Source organism: Phoca vitulina, unplaced genomic scaffold (assembly GCF_004348235.1).
Source record: "Phoca vitulina isolate PV1807 unplaced genomic scaffold, GSC_HSeal_1.0 scaffold13, whole genome shotgun sequence".
NCBI lineage: Eukaryota > Metazoa > Chordata > Mammalia > Carnivora > Phocidae > Phoca > Phoca vitulina.
Genome location: NW_022589716.1, coordinates 35,170,675 through 35,194,415, shown reverse-complemented (window position 1 = coordinate 35,194,415; position 23,741 = coordinate 35,170,675). Strand labels below are relative to the sequence as shown.

Sequence of the window (23,741 nt, the reverse complement as noted above, 5' to 3'; positions counted from 1 at the left end):
GAGAGAGAGAATCTTAAGTAGACTCCCCACTGAGCGTGGAGCCTGATGCGGGGCTCAATCCCACAACCCTGACATCATGACCTGAGCTGAAATTAAGAGTCAGACAATTAACCAACTGAGCCACTCAGGTGCCCCTAAAGTGTGTGTCTTCCTTAACTTTCCTTACCACTGAACAGAAAATTACAGGAAAATGTTACAAATGGATTTCCTGACAATAAAAGTTTGAGCTTGACCAAGAAGAAGGTATGTAAATTTTTTACAGGAGAAGAACTGCCAAAGCACGGCAGTTCAGCTCTGGTTACTTGGGAAGAATTACATTATAACCAGACTGGTTTGCTTCTCCTGAAAGCCTCAGTCGGAATACAGTTTGGAGTCTGGAGGTCCAGCTGGTGGGAGGGCTGCACACAGGGGAAAACTCACCTTTTTTCCGGGATGGGGCATCCCTGTCTATCTCATCATCTTTCTTTTTATTCCCCAAGTCACTGGTGTTCACGGTCACTGTTGCTTTGATTTCCTGCTGGGCCACCTTCATTCGGTCATAGAAGACTTTGAAGAATTTTTCTGACTTCTTATCTTCTGTTAACCGGCAGAAAAAGGAGTGCTGCCAAGGAAAAGCCACAGATTTTCAACACTGAGACAGACTAGGGATCTAATCCCACTCAAGACACCAAAACCTCACGGAGATCAGAGCCAGCTGCAAAACCTCACGAACGGTCTAGGTTTGGACCAAAGTGGGTTCCACGTACTATCGTTCTCTGGATTGTACAGCCTGAGGTTTTCTATACAGAGACCTTAAAGCAGCCCACCAGGGGATGTCTTTGATGGAGCAGACACACAGGCTTGAGACACATGCTAAGGGGTGGTGGGGAGATTCCAGGCTACTAAGAACAAGGGCCTACACACACCCAAAACAACTCCATCAACAATGGAAATGACGTATTTTTGGTGATTATTGCAGGTCCTGTCATGTGTTTAAGGACTTTTGTGAGCCTCTCCACTTTGCACAGCCCTGTAAATATATACAGATCAGTAAGATGTGCTGCCTGCCCCTATAGGGCTCCATACCAAGTTAGGATGACAAGTCCGTAAGTAAAACAAAAATGTGTCAGTAAAAAGTGCTCCAGAAGCTACACAGTTACATACTAGAAGCTCAGAGCTTGGTAAGGATGACAGCGGGCAGGAGTGATCCCAAAATCTTTGTGGAAAAGGTGATTTTCAAATCAGGTCTTGAAGGACAGGTAAAGAGTGGTTAAATGAAGAAGCTCAAAGTTAACAGGTAGTTTGCCTCTTGGATGCACATTTGTTTTTGGGCCCACTGCAAGCAACAGTATACAATGTTGATGTGAAAACACAATATGGTGTCTCAAATTCATTTATGAGTATTCTCTTTTCACCCCTTTTGCAAACACCACGCTGTTGCGAATTATTTACATAAAAATACAATACGGTCATTTCCAGAGGAATAAAACAAAGCTCCAAACAATATATTTGCTTCTCCCAGTTGGATCTTTCTGCCAATTTCACATCCTCCCCCATTTGGAAAGATGGCATTTCCCTACCAAAGGTAGCCTTAGGCCTGCAATCCTAGAAGGAAATAAAACCTTACCAGCCACTGTGGCCCCTTAACTCCTCAATCCCTCACCCCGCCACACCTCCCCCACCCCCAACACCTGCTGCCAGGTTCAGCAAGCCCCGGGAAAGCCACCATGTGTCCATCTGCCAAAAGGCAACTGCAATCACTGTGACCCTTCTTCTAGCTACACTAGCCCCTATGCTGCGTTGACAAATGTCAGTCTCATTGGCCGACAAAGCGCTTCTTGATTGTGCTCTTTCCTCTCCTTCTCACTGTTCCTCCTTACTTCTGGTTGTTTTCAACATATAGCACAAGAGCCATCCTTCCTATTTGTGCTCCCTGGTTCTATCTTTTCCCCTCCATCAGCTCCCAGTGGCAGTACAAGTCATCGCCTACCTACTGCTTGGCCTTATTCTGTGTGTCACTGAGTCCTCCCAGACTCCCACACTCTTTGAACCAAACTCAAGTCTTCCATGTCCTCCATTGCCCTTTACCACCTTGTATCTTCTTTTAGGTTTCTTACCATTTCATCTATCCACCCATCATTCCATCCATTTTCTTATTCATTCATGCGCCTATGCATCTATCTGTTTATCCATCCAACCAGTATTTACTGTGCACCTGTCATGTGTTGGGCACTATGCCCATCATAGGAGATACAACAGTGAGCAAAAAGAGGCCTGGACCCTGCCCCCCATGAAACTGGTAGCCTGGTAAGGAAAAGACACAGTAATTCAATAATCACCCCAAGGATGTTTTACTAAAATAGCCATTTATATCCTTATGAAACGGACCCAAGAGAATGCTGGCAAAAGAATACTGTATCAGACACTCAGGGCCACTGCCTTGCTCTTCCTTGCTTTTCCTGGCTCTTCCCCATGGCTGGGGTCCCCTCATCTGCACTAACATCACCTCCTCAGTGAGGCCATCCCTGATCATCCTACCTGAAGCAGCAATCTGGCCAACTGCTTATTCTCCTCTGCCCTATTTTATTCTCTTCATAGCAACTGGTCTCTGTTGTATTTGTCATTCACCTGCTTACTGTATATCTTATGCAGAGTGTTAAGTTCCAAGGGGGCAGGTGCCTCACTTGTATGCTTTACAGCGGTCTCCAGAGCACCCAGAGGAGCCCCAACACATAGAAGGAGTTTCCTAATCATTTGATGAAAGAATGAATACAACCCAATACTTCATGGCTCCTTTTAACTACAGCCTCTCAATCAGATCCTGCTTATATTCAGTGGCTGTGCCAGAAGTAAACCCCCAACATAGATTAATTCTGGAAAACTGCTCAAATATGAAAAAGCAAGTTCTAACTGTTCACTTCTTTGAGAGCTGAAGCATCTACAAACAAAAGGAGAGATGTGGGGACTAAGAACTCAACCTACACCCACCTGATTATGGTGACTACATTTTTTACCAAGATGAGCCATACAATATTTCACCCACAGGGGGTCACGGGGAGACTGCACCAGAAGGGGGCCACTTGGGGAAATTAACTTTAGTTGCTACCCCATTAGTCTTCTCGTTGCATGGAGGCAACTTAAAAAGCATCCTTTGGACAATCTGGTCACTCAAAACAACAACAACAACAACAACAACAACAACAACAAAAATGCACTTTAAGTAGGTAAGCAAATAAATGAATGACTAAAGCCCGCCATTTGTCATTGGTAACAGTGCAATACGGTGCAGAGCAATCGCCAGCTACAAACCGCACTGCCTAACGTCTAGCTGGTTAACCCAACAGATGTCAACTGATAGGAGTCAGGGGAAGGGAACCTCTTATGAAATGGGAGAAGGGCAAGTGACTGAGGATTACACACTTCTATATATGTTTTGCAACAGCCAGTATATTTATTTTGCATTATTTGTATCAGTCCTTAGTCCCTCAAGGATCTGAAGCCGCTCTAAACAGAATGTGGTTAACAAAATAAGAAAGTAGACTCTAGGGTACAGAGACATGAATAAGCACAGAGGACCAGGACTAAACAAGGCCGGAGGCTGGAAGGTGGAAGAGATGATTCAGGGCAGTCCCAAGTCAGGCTGAAATGGGAGGCATGCTCCATCATGGTTATTATTAAGTATCAAAAGGAGAAATATTGCCAATGCCTTGAAGGAAGGAAAACAGTCCTGAATGAAGGGGTTAGAGGGCAGGGTTTCCAGTCAGAACCCCCTGGGTCCCTCCCTCACTAGCTCTGTCACCCGAAGCAAGTTACTCAGCCTCTCTGAGCCCACATGAAGGGCTGCCGCGGTGCCCACAAAGCACTTAGCACAGGGCCCACTGAGCATCATTTTTAGTTTTTTAATTTTTTTTTTGTACCACCATCACATTAGTATAATGTGAAAACCCCACAGCGAAGGTGTCCCCCTAAGTGGGTAGGGCAGGGTAGTGAAGGTAGAGAATTCTGTCTCTGGAGTCAGAGACCCCAGGGTTTCAGCTCTGCCACTCATGAGCTGTTATCACCTTAAAAAGTGACGATATCTCTGAAACCTAAATTTTCTCGTCTGTAAAATGGGTATGGTAACAGTACTGCACAGTGGTTATGAAGATCTAATGAGAAAAATCACAGTAATATGCACAATGACTGACATTTCCTGACTGCTTATAAGGTGCCAGGAACCCAGAGTAAACCTTCATGTGTGTTTTCTCACACAAAAATTATTCTATAGGGGAAGTTATTACTCGTGTGTGAGAGATCAGGGGACCTTAAAAGATAATGGACATCAAGTAGTTAGCACACCCCCGAGATGCCCACACTGGGACAAATGTAACCTCACCAAGATGCTGTGAGAGTCAAGAGCTGTTGCCTCAAGTCTCCCACCTGAGAATCTAATTAAAGGTATTCTGGAAGGAAGAAGCCTGGTCTCCAGAAGGGAAGCAGTGCTAGCTTGTGTAAGAGGAGAAGTAAAAAGCGACAGCAGTGCAGAAGAACTAAGATACCTGCCCCAGATGTGCCATGGGGAGAAACGGGGTGCTGAGGAACAGGAGCCCTCAGTTAGAGACTCCTGGAGGCAGTTACTGCCCCTCTCTGGTGCCCAGTGTGGTCTGGACTCAGCCAGACCAGGGCCCTGCACACAGTTCAAAAGCCTGTTTGTTAAACCTCTTTCTGTGATACTGTATTTGGAGGACTTGGGAGGGGAAAGGGGACACCCTCCCCAGGACTGTTACCCCAGATGCAGGTGGGACCTCAGACCAGAGCAGGTGGGTACTTGGCCTCCCAGACCTCAGGCTCTTGAAGCAGGGCCTTTTCTTTTTTTGTTTTTGTTTTATTTACTTATGTTTTTAAATTTAAATTCAATTAACATACATTATTGGTTTCAGAGGTAGCAGTGATTCATCAGTCTTACATAACACTCAGTGTTCATTACATCATGTGCCCTCCTTAGTGCCCATCACCCCATTATCCCCTCCAGCAACCCTCAGTTTGTTTCCTATGATTAAGAGTCTCTTATGGTTTGTCTCCCTCTCTGATTTCGTCTTGTTTTATTTTTTCCTCTCTTCTTCTATGATCCTCTGTTTTGTTTCTTAAATCCCACATATGAGTGAGATCATATGATAACTGTCTTTCTCTGATTGGCTTATTTCACTTAGTATTATACCCTCTAGTTCCAACCATGTCATTGCAAATGGCAAAATTTCATTTTTTTGATGGCTGAGTAGTATTCCACTGTATATATACACACCACATCTTCTTTATCCATTCATCTATTGATGGACATCTGGGCTCTTTCTATAGTTTGGCTATTGTGGACATTGCTGCTATAAACATTGGGGTGCAGGTGCCCCTTCAGATCACTGCATTTGTATCTTTGGGCTAAACACCCAGTCGCTGGGTCGCAGGGTAGCTCTATATTCAATTCTTTGAGGAACCTCCATACTGTTTTCCAGAGCGGCTGCACCAGCTTGCATTCCCACCAACAGACGGTTTCTCTTTCTTGGCTTCCTTGTCAACATCTGTCATTTCTGAAGCAGGGCCTTTTCCACAAGCTACTTGTCTACTTTGCTCCCTGAATCTATGAATCGCCCCTTTCTCCAACTAAGAGCCAGTAGTGCCAAGTAGAGGTCGTTTTGCTTTACCAAAGGTTTCACTGCACCCCACCTAGCAAGTTTGAGTAACCATTCAAAATTCACCTGGCCTACAGCAGGCAACGTTACATGGTGGTTAGAGAACTCAGAACAGGGGATGCCCCTGGGCAGTGTGAGTGGGGAGCCTGAAGGGAAACAAGAGAACCTTCTGGACTGAAGGAAATACCCTGATTAGGCTGGTGGTAAACAGAAAGGTGTAGTAGAAATAACTACAACAATAATAATAAAGCCTGGAACCTGGAAGGGAAACAAAGCTGCTGACCTTAAAAGAGGGAGATTATTCTAGATTATTCAGGGGAGGGACAATGATCACAAAGGTCCTAAGAGTGGAAGTGGAAGAGGAAGACGGAAGAAGAGCTCACAGTGAGGAAGATGGGAAGAAGCTGGGAAGATGGAGGAAGGGGCTGTGACCCAAGGAACACAGGCAGCCTCTACTGGAAAAGAAAAGGAAACGGATTCTCCCCTGGAGACTCCAGAAAGGAACGCAGCCCTGCCAACACCTGGATGTCAGCCTAGTTAAGACTCATGTCAAACTTGTGAGATAGAAAGTCTGGTTGTTTTAAGTCACTGGGGTTGTAGTAATTTGTTAACAGCAGCCAAATACAGGTATGCACATTTGTCAAATCTGATCAAACTGTACACTTAAAATCTATGCATATTATAGTATAAGAATTATGTCACGATGAAAAGGGAGAGAGGAAAAGAAGATTGGCTTTGTTCCCAGAAAGCTAGAGAACTACGTAAAGTTGTCCAGAGAAGGGGCTACCCTCTGAGGCCATCTCCGCCAGCAGAAGGACCTGTGTTGCTACCCTCACAGCTGACTTTTCTTCACCCTCCATGCATCTCCCAAACACATGTGGTTTCAAAGCCCCTTCCACATGAGCTGTCTTGTCAGCATCTTAGGAGACTGCCAAGACAGATACCGTCATTCATCAATCTGTCCCGTTATAGATGAGAGAGCTGGGCTGAGGGAGATCCAGTGCTTCTTGCTCCCCCCACCCCGGGCCCTTGCTACCATCCTGCCTTTTTGAGAACACACAGAAGACCAGCCCCAGTGGTCGGACAGGGAACTCAAAGGAAATGAAGGCTGGTCTGGGGGCAGACACACAGCACCAACCCCAACATCACAGACAACAGGTGTGCTTGGCGTGGCTTTAAGGAAGTCAGGGGTGGGAGCAGGTGAGCAAGTGAGCATGGGCAGCGGCCACCTCTGTGGCAGCTCTGGAGGGCCGTGGTGGGAGGGGACCTAGGCGTGGCTGTTGTAAGCCAAGCTGAAAAAACCAGAACCGCAAAAAATAAAATACAGACCACAAAATGTGAAAGCGGGAAGCACTCTATTCCAGCAGTTTCCAATGCTATTCCCAGCAGGGAAACCCATTCTTCCCCTCTCCCCAAACACCACCTTAGGGAGAGACCCCACGTTTGAGAGAGATACGGGCAGAACTGTTCGGGTGGAAACAGAGCGGGAAGGACCCTCTTGTCACCGGAACTCCTCCTTGGAGCTGCAGAGCTACAAAGAACATAGTTTGGAAACCTACCACTTTAGTCCAGCCCTCCACATTTTACAGAGGAGGAAACAGAGGCCTAAGGTGGGGGAAGAGACTTGCCAAGGCCACACAGAGTCTTTGTCTTCGACTGTGCAAGCCACTCACTTCTGACCATGCCGGGCCGTGGCTGGTTGACACAACGGCCTGAGGGCATGTTCTCACCCTTGGTAACTGTCAAGTGGACACAATTCGCCCTCCTTGGGCTGCTTAAGCTGTAGAGAGACTCAAGAACTGAGGTCTTAGTTTAAAATAATAATGAAAACATCCTTTCAGATCACTCAAAAATACTAAGGTATTGCTTAATTAGCCTGGCAGCCACCTACTATGGCCACTCAAGTCCTTGCAAAGAAGTGGAGCATGGTTGATGACAAGCCCACCTGGCTTCTGAAATAAGAGGCAGCCTGAAGTTAGAGACTAGCAGACAGTTGCAGCTATCCTAGTGACAGGCAGGCAGTGGGCGGACACTCCTTTCTTTAGGGGCAAGAGGTCACAGTCTCAATTACCCTGCAGCCAAGGGGTCCCGGGAGAAGAATGGGAGACAGAAGCCTGCTCCATGCACTGGACACACACCAGGGAAGGTGAGCACATAAGCACCTTCTTGAAAAACCATCTTCCTCAGAGTTCAGAGACTTGGGGGGCAAAGACAGACTTTGTACCCCAGAACACAGAGCCAGCCAGCCAGCACCTACAGGCACACAAGGCCTTTCTGAAGGGAGAAGCCCTTTATGGGCATCTTAACTAAAAGAATGGGGAGTGGCAGGCAGCAGGGGTAGACATGATCCAGGATGGAGCATGACAGGAGCAGGGATGGCCTGGGGGCACTAGTCCACAGTGCCACTGGGACAGCTTCGAGGCTTTGATCCTGCCCCAAAGGAAAGCATTTCCACACTGAGACTGGCCCACCCTCTAGAAGCCCTTGTGCTGGGCCTGGAGGGAATCCAGAGAATGAGCTTTTCCATTTCACTGCCTAGTACGACATGACCTGACCACCACGGCCCATGACATTCACTCTGGTCACTTATCTGCTGCAAAATGAATTAAGTTCTCAGACTGAGTCCAAGAATTTGAAAAATGTGACTGCTGAACAGTGCTCAAAGCTTGAACTTCCAGGGGCTGACGGAAATTCTTCCCTGGAGTCTGATTTTTCTCTTTTCACCCTGCGTCTGAAACACAAGGACCTCAGACTTGGCCTCGGGAGTCTTGGGGACCTGAGGGGACATCTCCAACCAGACCTTCCGAGCTTGAACAGATGCTCTGCAGGTGTCAGAGGGATGGCAGTGGCTACCAGGGCTACCAATGGCTACCTGTGGGGTTTCTTACTGTACCTGGGGTTAACTGAGCAGTCACCGTTCCCTGGGGCCCTCCTTTCTGTAAATCATGTTACAGTGAATGGTCACTGAACACTTCCTATTTTCCAGGTGCCGCCTAAATGCCTTATAGCTATTAGGTCATGTAATCCTTATAACTACCCCATGAGGTATGTACGATTATTATTATTTTTTTTTTTTTAAAAGATTTTATTTATTTATTTGACAGAGAGATAGAGAGAGCGCACAGATAGTCAGAGTGGCAGGCAGAGGGAGAGGGAGAAGCAGGCTCCCCACCGAGCAGGGAGCCCGATGCGGGGCTCGATCCCAGGACCCTGGGATCATGACCTGAGCCGAAGGCAGACACTTAACCGACTGAGCCACCCAGGTGCCCCGGTATGTACGATTATTAACACTGCTTTACAGATAAGGAAACCGAGGCTCAAAGAGATTAAATAACTTGCCAAGTCACACAGCTAGGAAATGGTGGCGGTGCCCCAGGACTCAGGCCCCACTTGTCTGCCGCGTCAGCCCATGCTCGCGACCTCTCTGCTTTGTTAAACACCTCTCACCTGAGCGAGAGTTTGTCAACCTCTAAACACCTCCTGGCTTTTTATAATCCACCCCCCACCACCATGCCAAGTCTCTCAGCTGCACAAACACAGACTATTCTCACAGTAAAGAATAGCTGTGGTAGGTACACATGTGAACACCCCAGTTTCCTGTGAGGCCCGATGTACTTGTTCAGATGGGCTCCCAAGCAAGACCCTTCTGCCGGTTGAAGATTGACCAGGGCTGGGGCTTACACGTTAACAAAACCACTGTCACACGGTGACGGCTATAGGTCTTGAGTCCTTGTCTTAGAGACCAAGGACAACAATCAAAACCCAGGATCATGGACCATGAACTAGGTGATAAAGCACACGTGCTTAGGACAGCCGCCTAGAGAACTGGACGTCTGGAAGCCACAATTTCAGCCTTCGCTCCTCACTAAGCAGCCACGTGACCTTGGGCAATTTACTTAACAGCATTTATGCCCTGGGTTCCTTATCTGAAAAACGAGATTCTTACCACCTGCCTTGTCTGCATCACGTGGAAGCTAGGGGCCCATCAAGGTTGCAGTTATGAAACATTATGTGTGCGAAACACTTTGATTACTATGGGAAACTATTCAAATGTAAGGTGCTGCTGTGATCTATCAATTCCCCTTTCAAAGGAAAGGTACTAGGACGTAGGATACGTGGCTCAACCTGTGTGCTGGGTGTTCCATGATGACCAAAGTCTAGTGTCCACAAACCATCCACCGATAAACAATTCTAGCTGATACTGATAGGTCAAGATGGTCTCTAAACGGACAGCAAACACACAGTGAATAGCAGTTCTCAGTAACTGTCACAGTAAAGGAAGCTAAAAAAAAAAAAAAAAATCCAGCTGGAATTTCACTATAGAAGCTATTCAGATTCCCTTAGACATAAAAATAAACAATTTTGCTTCCGTTTCTCAAAGTTTTTTGGTTTTTTTAAAGATTTTATTTATTTCTTTATTTGCCAGAGAGAGAGAGAGAGCACAAGCAGGGGGAGCGGCAGGCAGAGGGAGAGGCATGCTTCCCGCTGAGCAGGGAGCTCATACGCGGGGCTCAATCCCAGGACCCCGGGATCATGACCTGAGCCGAAGGCAGACGCTTAACCATCTGAGCCACCCAGGTGCCCCCGTTTCTCAAAGTTTAATGTAAGGCAGAATATAAGCTTGGTGTCAGACCCTCCTCACAGATAGTCCCTAAACATTCAACATGAACTATTTTTCCATTATCATTATTATTTTTTACCATCCTTCAGGAAAAGTATGATGTAATAAAAGAGTCTAATAATTAATAAATTGGGCATTAAGAATCAAACACTCCCCTGGTATCAATTATCACTCCAAGAAGGAAATTTTTTTGCAAGGTTTGATGGGTTTTAACCAGTAAACATCTGGAATTTTCCACTCACCAAGCTCTGTGAGGATGTCTCTAGCTTCAGAGAGAGGTAAAATAAACTTCAAAGCAGAAAAGAAAGAAGGGACGAAGCAAACCAAGTCTAGGTTAGAAAGATATCCACATTTCAAGTTCATTTTTCTCAGTGAGAAAATTCTCCCTGGTCTACACTGTACAGCTGTCTCTGGAGGACTTAGACACAAACGCCCCATTTCAATGACTCTGCCGTGCCAGGGCTGATGGAGGCCACCTTCTGGGTCACTGCAGCCTGAGAGAAGAGGTGGAGGACACGGAGATCCTTACTTAGATTAGTCTGGTCACTGAGCTCCAAGTAAGGGGCTGAGTTCTGAGGTCAAGGCCAAAGCAGTGGCTCTTCATGACTCTTTGCAGGGTGAATTAATTTGAGTATTAGCAATCAGTAAATTCCAACCTGTTCTATAAGAACCACTTTTCTCCTAGGATGGAAAACGTATTACCTCTCTTTTTTTACCTCCCAGTGCCCACGGGAATCAGCAGCTGTGGAGAAAGTCTGCCCTATTTGGTAATAGGCTGGTTCCGCCTCAATGTGGATCAAAACACTAACAGTTTTTCCACATATTCATCAACAACAACAACAAACTGTACTTCCTAAAAAAATTTTTTTTTCAAGTTGTTATCTTACAAAGTCCCCATGTATATAGGTAAACTATAAGCAAACATCTCTAGCCATATTTAACAGCAAAATCAGATTTCAGAAAGGCAGGTCAGGCATCCTTCTGGAGGACCCTGGACCCAGGGACAAGACATTAAGGAGACTCCCAACTTTCTCTGGGTTCAATTCTCAAACCTCTTTATGGATGCCAAAAGCCAGCATCTTTTGTTGTGTGTACTGGCAGCTGTCTCTTCCAGCCAAAGATGGAAGAGAAAAACAGAAAGCCTCCAGAGAAAAGAAAAGATGACCAGTGGAATGTGAATTAGTTCCAGCCCCCAACATTGCCTGGTGTTGCAGGGGACTATGGGAGGGACCTCCTTGGGGATCTTCAAGTGCAAGGCAGCACTGTGGTTGCTCGTCATGTCAGCATGAGGCTTAGAAAAAGGAAAGGTGGTAGACAGCAAAGGAGACTTGGACTGGACCTCAGGAAGGACTTTTGTTGAAGCACTCAGGGAGGTTTGAGAATCTTGGTCCATGGACTCAACTAAGGAAGAAGATGCAGGACAATCTCATGTGTATGTCTAGGGCTGCAGGAGGTGCACGCCAGCCTCTGAGGGTGCCCTCCAGAGCTGAGTCTATGACTCAATGAAAAGTAACTTCTGGCGGTTTGGGTGAAACTCTCAGGTCCCATGTCGCCTGCCCACAGACTTGCCATGGGGGACACGGAAGCCTTCTCAGTGAGCCTCTGCACAAGGCCTGAAAAGAGGTGTGTGGAAAACAGTATCATGAAAAATTTCAGCCATGCATCCACACGAGACAGTAACAGGGGGCTGAGCTCGAGTTTGCCTGCTCCTTCCCACTTCACTTGGGGGTTCAATCTGTACTACGGAGAAAGAAGACCAACACAGGAGTTGGAGAGGAAGAACTCTGATCTTTGGTCTTACTTCCATTCTGTGTTTTGAGGGCAATTAATCAACAGTGACCAACTTTTCCTGCCCTAAAAGTTACGAGGTTCCACAGGGCATCCAACTTGAGTTCTGCATCGATGTCAAGAACAATCCTTTGCACACCCATTTCCTGTGTTTGCTTAGACAGTGGCAGGGGCTCAGAGAAAGGGCTCTGTATCCTGTAGGCTTAGCAAGGTAGAAGTGGATGGGCAGGGGGCACTGAGGAGCTGGGTGGGTTTGGATAGGTCATTTATTAACAGGCAGCCACCCTTTCCTCACCGGTAATGGAGGAGGGGGGAGGGTAAGTGCCACCGGAGAGGCCTGTATGATGGAGTAAAGAAAGTAACACAGGGGAAAGCCCAGCAGAGGCCTGGCACCTGGTAGGTTGACCAGCCACTTTTCCTTCCCTGCTCTCAGCAAACCTATGACAAATGCACTCAACCATAAAATCCAAAGAAAAATAAATATACTCTGGCCTGCCGGGGGCAAGGACACCGGCTGGCAAAGAGCAAAACGTCAACCAAAGCGAGTGCCTTCCTGATGGAGGTCCCACAGTCACCCTCAGTCCTCTGCTCAATTCCACCAACTCTGGGGGGACAGCCCCCCTGTGGACCCCAAAGGAAAAGCTCCAGGACTTGCATCTCCCAACCCCACAGGCCCATTTGCCTAGGTACTGGCCCATCAGGTAGCTTCCCTGTGGCTGCAGAGAACATCCTTGGGACTGGGCAGTAAAACATACAGATGGCCAAATGGATGGAGGTGGCGGGATGAAATTACACAGCACTCATCTGTGTAAGTGCTGCTTAATATATTATGGCTCTGGCATCAGTAACGTGTATGCAAGCAGGTGACGGCCCGAGCCAACTTGGTGCCCTTTAGGAGCACTGACGGGGCTGGCAGTCAGGTCGCCTGATGACAAGCATATTACTGGGGTCCAGACATCATTTCATTCCTGCTCCCCCCATCGCTATGCTTTCACCACCTTGGCCTCCTTCAGCTCTGGCAAGAGGCCAAGCCCATGCCAGCCTGTCTGTCTGAACACTCTTGCCCTCTGCTCTTCTCATGGCTGGTTCTCTTCTCATCTGTTAGGTTTGGGCTTAAATGGCACCTCCTTAGAGAAGCTTTTCCTGACCATCCTAAGTGGGTTCTCCTTGACACTCTGTGCCCTGCTTATTTCCTTCCTCGTGCTTCTCCCAGGGTGTTAATTATTTAACTAGTGTGCTAGCCATCTCTCCCACTAGACTGTAAGCTCCTAGAGGGCAGGGCCCGGACTGATCTCATCCCTGACTGTATCACGGCCAATTCATGCAATGCCTGGCACCCACCAGGTACGCAGGACGTGTTTGCCATCTTGATGAATGCACAGTAATCCTGAAGGAGGTTTATTTCCAAAAACCTTAAGTTGAATCGAGATTTGCATCATGGCAGCTAAAGTTTAACTCAATAACCCAAAGATCCCTGTCTGTGAAAGACCCACATCCTGCCAAATGGAGACAATGAAACATGCCAAGGGCCAGGTGAAGGTGGCTGATGTGGCCTTCTCCCCTCTCAGAGGCTTATCGGGTTTGTACACATGTCTCTGTGATGCGCTCAGACTGGCTGCAGATCCTTAATCCATCCAGTTAACTGTTAACTACTCTGGCCTCACTGACACTTGCATTATTAACTATGGAGCAGGAAGGACAACCATTTGTGAGCCTAACACCTCAGAACCTGGCTCAATCCTGGACATGATAACTACCCAGGCTCTGGGCTGAACAGTTTGTGGGCTTATGTAGCAAGGAGGCTAATAAAAACACATTTCTCAAACACCGTATGGCGAGGGCAACTGAAATACATCCTCCTCAAATGCAATATACTTTTTTTTTTTTTTTTAAAGTCCCGAATGCAAACGGAAACAAGGGGCTTGAAGATGTTAGATGGTTTATAGGACTAGCCTCGTCAGTGTCTGGGCCATCTCGATGGATGTTTAAAACCTAGTTTAAAACCCAGCCATGGGAAAGTGAGAGAAATAGGAAGAGAGCCTCTGCCAGTCTCAAAAAGGAACTTAGGGGACCCTCAGGAAATTTAAGTGGGTATAGATTTCCCAGTGAAAAGAAGGGTCATGGCAGAAGTCTCAAGGCCAGTTGTGAATGTCAATTAGGTTTGGGGCTCAGGCTCTGTGCTCATGGACGAGGTGTCTTTCCTATCCCCACATCAGGATTCAAAAGGCTGGCAGTTTCTAATGAGAAAATATTTTCAACCATGAAGTTGACTCTGCTGGAAGAGCTCCAAAGGGAAAGTCCCTCCAGTTACTCGGAGGGAAAAAAAAAATTACCTTCTTGGTCTGGAATCTGGGGATATTTTATGCAGATGTCTCAAACAGAAGTTAATAAGGGGAAGTCAGCTTGCCTTTGATTATTCCAACAGGCTACTGCTATTAAGAGTTGCACAACTCTTGGGCAAGGCAGGGGTGGGTTTTGGCTTCTTTTTTTTTTTTTTTTAAAGCCTGTCCTCATGGGAACTGCTTTTTCTTTTCTAAGAATAGTTCATTAAAACTTCCCTACTCACATCTATTCCATACCTCTGCTCTGGCGGGAATGCGGACAGTAACGCAGGCCCATCTCAGAAGGCTCTGTGGTGGGCACTCCTGGGGTCTGCCACAATGACTTCTCAGAATGGCAGTCCCACTTCCCTGCTGAGAACTGGGTGGAGGAGCCACAACCCACGCCCCCACCACTTTTTTTTTTTTTTTTTTTTTTGGTGCAGGCTGAATAATTTCAACCTGCAGCCTGCAGGTAACAGAAATTGCCCAAGCTCCTAGAATTATCACTGTGGGACAAACACATTCTCTTGTTTTCATGTGGTTCTGTTTTATACCGTTCTAGGTGAGCCAGGAGACATCCACCGGCCCAGGGCAAGAGCACACAGGAGGATGTAGGGAAATACAAATAGCCCTTCTCCTTTGGGGCAGAGCAACTGTTCGTGCGACTAACAGTGGAATCCACCCGGTTTGGGGGCAATCCAATAGGGAAGAGTAAGCTGCTATTGGGTGAGATTAAAGACTTCTGGGATTGGTCCCTATAATGGAGGGGCTGGGTAATAAAAAAAAAAAAAAAATCATGGGAAAAGAAATAGGGGAGGGTGAACACAATATACCTTAGCAGAAACTCTTCTGATGTCCTGGAGCTACACAATGGAGAGCTCTTGGGGGGGGGGGGGGGGGGGGGGGGGGGTGAGGAAAAATATTCTGTTTCCGGAGACAGCTCCAAGAATCATGAGTAGGTGTGAGAAACAAGGAAGCTTATAGATTAAAAAAAAAAGAAAGAAAGAAAGAAAAGGGGGGAAAGGAAGGAGTCAGGGAAGGGGGGAGTGAGATCTCTGAGAGACAGGGGAATTAAAGAACACCATGGCAACAAGTCCGTCCACCTACCCCGGCCGCCCACCCACAGCCAGATTCTTTGCTGACGCACTTGAGAACAAGCTGGTTCCTACCAGCTCAGGAAGGTGAGCAAACCCAGAGAGCTCATTAAATTCCTTCTCAGCGACTCTTGTCTGCCTGCAGATAGTGAGCAAGGAGGATATAAATAGAAGTTATATAACATCTCTTTGTTGATTCCTGTGCTTACCAAAAAAATGCAGCATGACCTTGTTTTTTCTGAAGCATTTTCCTCGGCCTACTGGGTTGAGGACTTTAATCAAGTTAGGGATCATCTTAAAGTTTAAACAGCAGGATATAGATTTCCAAGTTAAGGGTGCTCAGGACAATCAGCCAAGCTTGGAACCCTCAGGGTCAGGTCTTGCTCAGGTATACAAAATATCCAATAGCTATATAAAAAAAAAAATCTTGAGGAATTGTATAGCTTCTTCTTAGAACACTTCCTGATCATGCTAGGGGTAATATTAATTCCCAAGAGCCAAGAACCATTAATAAAATGGCTTCTCGAGTTTTCTAAAGGAGATCAGAGCACTTAAAAAAATATACATATATAAATTTAAAGCTAACTGAGGCTCCTAAATGCCTCCAGGCATAATCAGCGCTCCTTTTCTCTCTTAAAAGGCAAGACATTAAGAGTCCAGTGGACTAAAAAGGCCTCCTCCTCAGAGATGCCTTCAAAAATGAGCACTGCAGGGAGACACGAATGTGCCCTGAACTGCAGCCCAACCTGGCCAGCTCTCCAGTGCCTCCTGGGGCTTCTGAACAGACTGCCCCTTGGCGCCTTGGCGTGGAGGAACTGAACAGGAGACGTGCTTGCAGGAGGCGCTGCAGAGCCCCGTGACTCTGATACCTCGTCTAACCTGTTGATGCCACAACACTCTTTTAGAAACTGTTGCCATGGGAACTTGCCCCTCTCAGGCATTTGTCAAGAAATGTCACAGGTGCTAGAGAATTCAATGCCCTTGGTCTCAGTGAGCTTTCTCGGAGTCTCGGAAAGCGTGGCTTCAACCAAGAGGACTTTCAAACTTGTGATGCAAGGGTTTTGAACACAAACACCTTGGAAGGGGTTCATCACATAGGGCGTGGGGGGGGCATGTTTGTGCTAGGAGAGCCCGCGAGTATATATAGGCCCCGCTAAGCATTTAAATTCTATACAGTGTTTTTAATGCAGCACCTCAGCTAAACAAAGACTCTATAGGGCTCTAAGTAGCTCAGACAGTGACCCCAGCAAGAGATGCTATGGCTGTCATCCCTACTAGGGGATTTCCTTTCCCATCAGAACTGGTGGGGTGGGCAACAACACAGTAATGCATAAATTCAGGATGTAGACAAGAGTCTACATCCCCTGCCGAACCCCTCGTCCGCGGACAGTCACTGCCTCAGCCATCTCTCAGCTGAATTCCATTAGCCTCCTGCCTTCTCCTCTTGTAAATTCCTGCCAGAAAAACAGGCTCTACCTTCTACAATATGAACAGTGCAGATCTGGTAGGAACCAACACATCTCCATGTCCCGACGCAGCAATGTTGCCAGGTAACAAATGTAGAAATATACTCAGAAAACTGTATGTGACAATATACAACCTCCGCGCTGCAGCTGATAACCGAGGGAGTGTTAAAACACCATGTTCTCTTAACACTTGGGCTTTTGGTGTGAAAATAAAATTAAACGGGATACTTCCTCTTGTAAATATAAGACAGGCATACAACTCACACATGCATCCACTAATTGGAAATAGTAGAGGGGTTTGCGACAGCCATCTGCAATGCACTCTGGCTTTCACTCCCCACTCTCCCCGCCAACATGCATTCCAGAAAACTCAAAGAAACATAACTGAGCAAGAGCCCTTCTTATATCAGGGACAAGTTCACCTCTGACCAGACAAAGCTACTCAATAAAGGACACCAGTAGAAACTAAAGAAAAAGCTCATACATTATTATAAAACTCATCATTGTGTGGATTGGTAGGATGACTTTGAAAATTGATGGTATAACCAAGCAGGGATTCCTTGCCTCTTGAATGAAATAACCACTGCTTTGTAGCCCTAGCCCCAACGGTAACAAGACAGACATTGCTCTCCAGTGTGCGTAGCCCCTCAGTGAAAATGGAGCACTGAGTTAACTCCCTGGCATTGGACCTTTCCATCTTCAAGGCTTTCTAGCATGGTAGAGAGGTGAGAGATGTTTGAGAGGCAGACTTGGGTTCAAATCTCAGCTTTGTTAATTGGGTGACTTTGGGTAAGAGCTTTGGCTCTTGGGACTCCTGAGTGGCTCAGCTGGTTAAGCATCTGCTCTGGGCTCAGGTTGTGATCCCAGAGTCCTGGGATCAAATCCCGCATCGGGCTCCTTGCTCAGTGGGGAGCCTGCTTCTCCCCTTGCTTTTGCACACTCTCTCATAAATAAATAAAATCTTAAAAGATTTTTTAAAAATTTGTCTGAGAGAGAGAGCACGCACAAGCCAGGGGAGTGGCAGGGAACCTGACATGGGGCTCTATCCCAGGACCGGAGATTATGACCTGAGCCGAAGGCAGATGCTTAACTGACTGGGTCACCCAGGTGCCCGAGCTCTGGCTCTTTTGAGACTCACCTTCCTCCTCTGTCACTGGAGCTATCTGACCTAGCCCAGATAAAGTACATAACGGCACCATGTACAGCTCCTGCCCTAGAATGGGCACTCTTCCTTTTTCTTTCCCCCAAAATGAGTATTCGTCAACCAACTAAAGACTCAAATATGGGGAGAATCCAATGCACGGGGCCTCTTTGTGCAAAATGAGTAAAAGCTGAGCTCTAACAAGCCCCACATTATGCCAGAGCACAAGTGCTTCCTTCGATGCAAGTAAAACCCCAAAATTGTTACTAATGTCATTTAACCTTTCATAGAAGCCCTAATTAAACGAGCCGCCTCTGTCTTCACAGAGAGGAAGTTATGCAAGAGAGTTTCCTCATCATTAACTTTCATAGACCTGGGAACTTGGAACTTGCTAGAGGTGAGGCGGCATGTATAGCACTTAGAGTTTTTATTTGGCAAACAAAACAGCAAGCCTAAAAGAGAAAGACTTTCACGGTTTCCTTCTCTGTCATTCACAGGACAATATTATAACCAAAGCACAGACACCAGCCACAGAAACTGTCTTCTGCTGTATTCAGAAGGCACAGCACCCTCTACAGAGTCCATCCACCAAAAGACCAACCGAGAGTGAAGCCACAAATCCCACTTTGCCTGATCAACAGAGCCAAGGCCCTCGAAAGGGGTCCACAACCCCTTTCCTTGGTCCCCAGCCAGGGAGGGGGATGTGTCCACGTCTGTGCCAAGGAAATTAATGGAGGCTTCTCATACAGGGAGGCAGCAACACAGAGAGCTGAGACCTCAGGCTGTGGCAGGAAATAAACCCGGACACAATTACCAGCTAGCTCGGTGACCCTAAGCAAGTAACTTGACCTCTTGGGTCCTTTATTTCCCCTTTAGCAAAAAGGGGTCATGGCAGCACCTACCCACACAGGATCGCCATAAAGAGTAAATGAGATCATGCAGAGAAGGCATGTGGCCTAGCTCCTGGAACATGAACATTCAGATTCTGGTCCTCATTATTATTACTACTATCTGGTTATTAAGAAGAAAAAAATAGACACTGAGCGTTCCTGGCACAATAAGGATATTCCTCCAAATTCACATTATGTATTTCCCTTGGACTCAGCTAAACTTAACTCCCTTCCACCCCTAAAGAAGGTGCCCCTTTATAGTTGTTACAACCACTAACCATAAATTTTCACATCCTAATGCTTATATTCAAAAAAGGACAATAAGGCTAAAGTATTACGGTGGCCACAGATGGTCAGAACTTGTATTCATTCAGTGAACATTTAGAACATTTAATGAACACCCACCATGGTCCAGGTGCTGGGGAGTCAGATAGAGGCTTGATCCTGGAAGAAATTACATTCCCGGGTGGGTGAGTAGAGAGAAAAATGTACAACCAAAAAGTAACCATGAGCAATTACTATGTGTTAAGCAGCACGCCGAGCTGAGCACTTTCCATACATCTCATCTAGTTCTCAGAATGACCCTACAGAGTAGGATTCTCTCCACTGAGATGTTAGGTACAGACTGAGTTCCCTTCATCTCACACACACAGGAACTTTTCTACGGAACTTGGGGGTGAGGACAAATTTGGTTTCTGTTCCCTTGGGTCTTACAATGAACCTCCACTTAAAGTGTGGTGACTGCTAGAGTGAATGAACAGCCCAGAGGTGGAGACCACTACACCTCTGCCTCAGGGGATCAAGAGGAAGTTTCCAGAGCAGGAGACATTTCAGACAGGGCTTGGGAAGTATTCTGGGCAGAGGGAAACAGAGCCTGTCCCATGTGGAGCAGAGGCATCTGAGTACACAGAAGGGCCTAGCAAATGAACAAATGTGACTGCAGGACGCAGAGAATCGGGGTGTGGGTAGAGAAACCCAGGCAGGGCCAGACCATGCAGGGTGCCACTGGATTTCATCATGGCTGCAGTGAACTCCAGCGTCTGCAGAAGACTGTTAAGACAGGAAATGAAGTGGTCAAGCTTCTTTTTGGGGGACATCACTGACAGTAGCATGCAAGAGAGAAATGCCCAGAGGCAGGGAGGCCTTTAAGAGGCTATCCCAGTTATCCAGGTGAGAAACAATCAGGCTCAGAACTCGGACAGCCCCATACTGGCAGGAGGTAGGTGTAACAGGGTGGTCAATAGCAGGAATTCTGAAGCCAGAGTGCCTCATTTCAAATCCCCGCTCTTCCGACTCCAGCGGGGCCAATATGGTCAGGTCATTTAATCTCAAGGTGCCAACTGTCTGGCTCATTTTAAGTCCCAACTGAATGCTGACCATTAAACTACTGGGAGGTGGAGTGGATACAGAATGAGCTCCTGACGAAAAGCAAGAGAGGAAAGAGACTAGAGACATCCAGGTATCTCCCCTGGGCAACAGGAGGGTTGCTGGTGAGCCCACTGAGCAGCACATGGAATACAAGAGGGCAAATGGGGCAGAGGAGGGGAGGTGACAGGTGCACTTGAGGTCATCCTAACCTAGAATTAACACAGGTAGAGATGCCCAACAGAGATTTGAACAGAAATCTAGAAATCAGCAAAGAGGTGGAGTCGGGAGCTACACCTTTGGGAGTTGTTGGCATGAACGGTAGCTGGAAGCCATGGGAGTAGATGAGATCACCCAGGGAGTTTGGAGAAAAAGAAGACAAACAGGCTGGAGCCCAGGCTCCAACTTTTCATTTATTTTAAGGTTAATTAAATGCCCCGAGGTGAGTAGGAAACCTTTGGAGGTACAGAAATAGCAGAGCACTGGGCCATAAAGAAGTGACTAATTTAAAATATGGTGGTCTGGGGTAGGATCATCAGAGAGGGCTTACAGATGAAAAACCTGCAATCCCAGGTATCTGGACCCTTGAGCCACAAGGCCAGCTCCCCACAGGAAAGAGCTGCTTTAGTCTGCCTTCCAAATCTGTGTTGAAAGGTGATAAACAGGAGTAATGGAATATATCTGAGTAGAGACGGTGAAGGAAAGGAAAGATCACCTCTAGGAAAAAAAGAAGTCTTCTAAAACACAATCCCACTGCCCCTGCACACCATTTCCCCCCTGAAAAAAAAGGAAAGGAAAGAAAAAGTTAGAAACCTCTCTCTCCTTAAATTCCTGTTTATTAGGTGAATGAGTGGCCAAAGTATCTTGGGACTTAGGATATTGGTCATCTGGTGAATATTTACTAAAAACCCATTGTTGCATACCAGGGGATGAAGAGCACAGAACAAAGAGGAAAAGACATGGTTCTTTCCCTTCAACAGATTAATATTTAGACAGCAAATATTCAACAAGCACAGGGGTTGGCAGAGATTTCTGTAAAGGGCCAAATGGTAAATATTCTAGGCTTTGTAGGCTATATGGTCTCTGTTGCAACTATTCAACTCTGCCCTCATAGCATGAAAGCAGCCAGAGATAATACTAAAGGAGTAAGCATGGCTGTGTTCCAATAAAACTTTATTTGCAAAAGCAGGCCGTGGACTAGATTTGACCTACTGGTCATAGTTTGCCAAGCCCTGGACTAACACACCACAAGCCAACAGAGGTGAATGTGGTGTCAGCCTGGAAGTTCGTAAACAGCATTCCCTCCTTGGAAGTCATTAAGGAAAGTTAGGAAGAGCACAGACCTCTTGCTAGACCTAAAGGAAGAGAAAGAAAGAAGGAAAATCTGGGCTTGTTGTGGATTTAAGAGGATAAAATGAAATGATGGTTCAATATATAACCTTTTTCAAGTCTTCTCTGACATTTTTTTCTGCTCTTCAGTTAAATTTTGAAGACCATGAAAAACCCGAGAATTCCTTTGAAGACACCTCTTAGAAACCAATTCCTGCTTTTTGCACGAGGGAAAGAGATTAACATTCTGCTTCCAAAGATCTCTCCGTAACCCCCAATAAATGCAGTCCTCTAGTGGAAGGCCAGAGGAGCAGATATATGGGCTTGCCCACTTCTGCCTAAATTGTTGGCTTTACTACTCAGAAAAAAAGAAAAATAATACCGGGTCTCCAATTCCTCTAAAAACATGAGCCAGGGTGCACACTTTGCCCTAGGAGCACCTCAACAGGACAGTGCTTCTTATACCCAAGTGAGGATGAGCCACAAACATATGTGCTGACAAGCCTTGCAGTCATTTCTTGCCCTAAACTACAAAATGAAGCCAACAGGCCCATGCCTTCTCTAGGTGCCCACCATCACTTGGAGAGATGCCACAACCAGGATTGCACTATGCGAGGGGTCACTTTCCTTTTTTAGGAGAGTCACTCATGTCTTATGTTCCCAAGAATGGTAACCACCTTTGAGTGTTGAGTTTCTATCAAAACCTGAATTTTGAGATCAAAAATCTTAAAAGACCTTAGTTCAGTGACACACTAGTTTCCTGGGAATGGAGAAGAAGGAAAAAAAAAGGGAAAGGAAAGTAAAGGCCTGGGGCAGGGAGCACTTAAAACCACAGAGTGACTGGACTGCCCTTCACCTTCCACTTCATCCAGAATGTCTGTCATTACAAGTAACCAGTACCCAAGGCACAGAAGTGTCCTGACCTTCTGGACCGCTAACATCATTTCAAATATACAGTCAGAGGGACTTAGGTAAACTGAGGATCAAAACAAGGTAAAACATAGCACCCCCTCTAGGCCTACTAGATCGTAAACTACTAGACAGAAGCAAAAGCTCAGAAGTCAACTTTTTGAGAAGAAACCTATTTAAAAAAATGAAGTCCATTTTTTAAAAAGATTCATTTGTTATCTGAGAGAGAGCATGAGCCCGAGGAGTGCGGGGGTGGGGGGAGGGACAGAGGGAGAAGGAGAGATTGAACCACAAGGAGACTCCCCGCTGTGCATGGAGCCCGAATCTCATGACCCTGAGATCATGACCTGAGCCAAAATCAAAAGTCAGGAGCTTAACCAACTGAGCCACTCAGGCGCCCCTGAAGTCCATTTTTTAAATAAAAAACATTTATTAATAAAAATAATCAGCCAATTTTGAGATCTTTCTACGACCCTGGAAACTGCATGAGGCACTTTCTGTGGCCCACCTTGTCTAACTGGCCCAGGAGCCCCGTGAGGGGGACACTGTCACCATCTTGCTTTTCAGTTGGCAACCACGCTGACAGAGGTCAAGGACTTTGCCCCAGGTCCTCAAGAAGGATGTAGTCAGAAGCAGGGCTCGAACCCGGATCTTCCTCATTCCATACAATCAGTCCCCAAGGCAGCAGCTCACAGGTGTGCAGTGTCTGCCGGGGCAGGCACTTTACCCCCTCCGTTACAATGTTTTATCCTCTCAATAACTCCATGAGGAAGGGACTTAGTTTTTCTAACTCTTACTTTACAGATGAAAAAGCTGAGTGAGTTTCAAAGTATCCTGAGAAAGTCCAAGGTCACCCCACTTGCCAAGGGCAGGGCTGGGATTCCAATACAGGTGTTTCCACTCTAGAGGCCAAGTTCCTTCCCACGTTCATAGGCTTCCCTTCTAGGCAGTGTCCCTGAAGTCTCTGACCCTTTGCCACCAAACTCTCAAAGGCAGCTGTTCAGACCCTTCCCAGCTTTAGCTGAAGGGCAGAGTGTCCAGGGAAGCTTGCTGGGGACAAGCCACCTGCCTCCCTCTTATTTCAATTCCAATGGCTCCCAAACCCCCAACGCTGGGGCAGGGGGGAAGCAGCCTTCTGACTGTGGCAAGCTACACTCATTTCCCACATGGATAAA

At 46.6% G+C, this 23,741-nt stretch overlaps 1 protein-coding gene across 3 annotated transcripts in view; it reads right to left on the bottom strand.

The window, feature by feature from the left end:
• ITPR1 (inositol 1,4,5-trisphosphate receptor type 1) overlaps positions 1–23,741 on the bottom strand; it is a 324,688-nt gene that overhangs the window by 73,598 nt on the left and 227,349 nt on the right. For all 3 annotated transcript variants that reach the window (XM_032411831.1, XM_032411829.1, XM_032411830.1), the window contains one exon: positions 421–601. In XM_032411831.1, the coding sequence (XP_032267722.1) occupies positions 421–601 (181 nt within the window). The remainder of the gene's footprint in view (positions 1–420; positions 602–23,741) is intronic.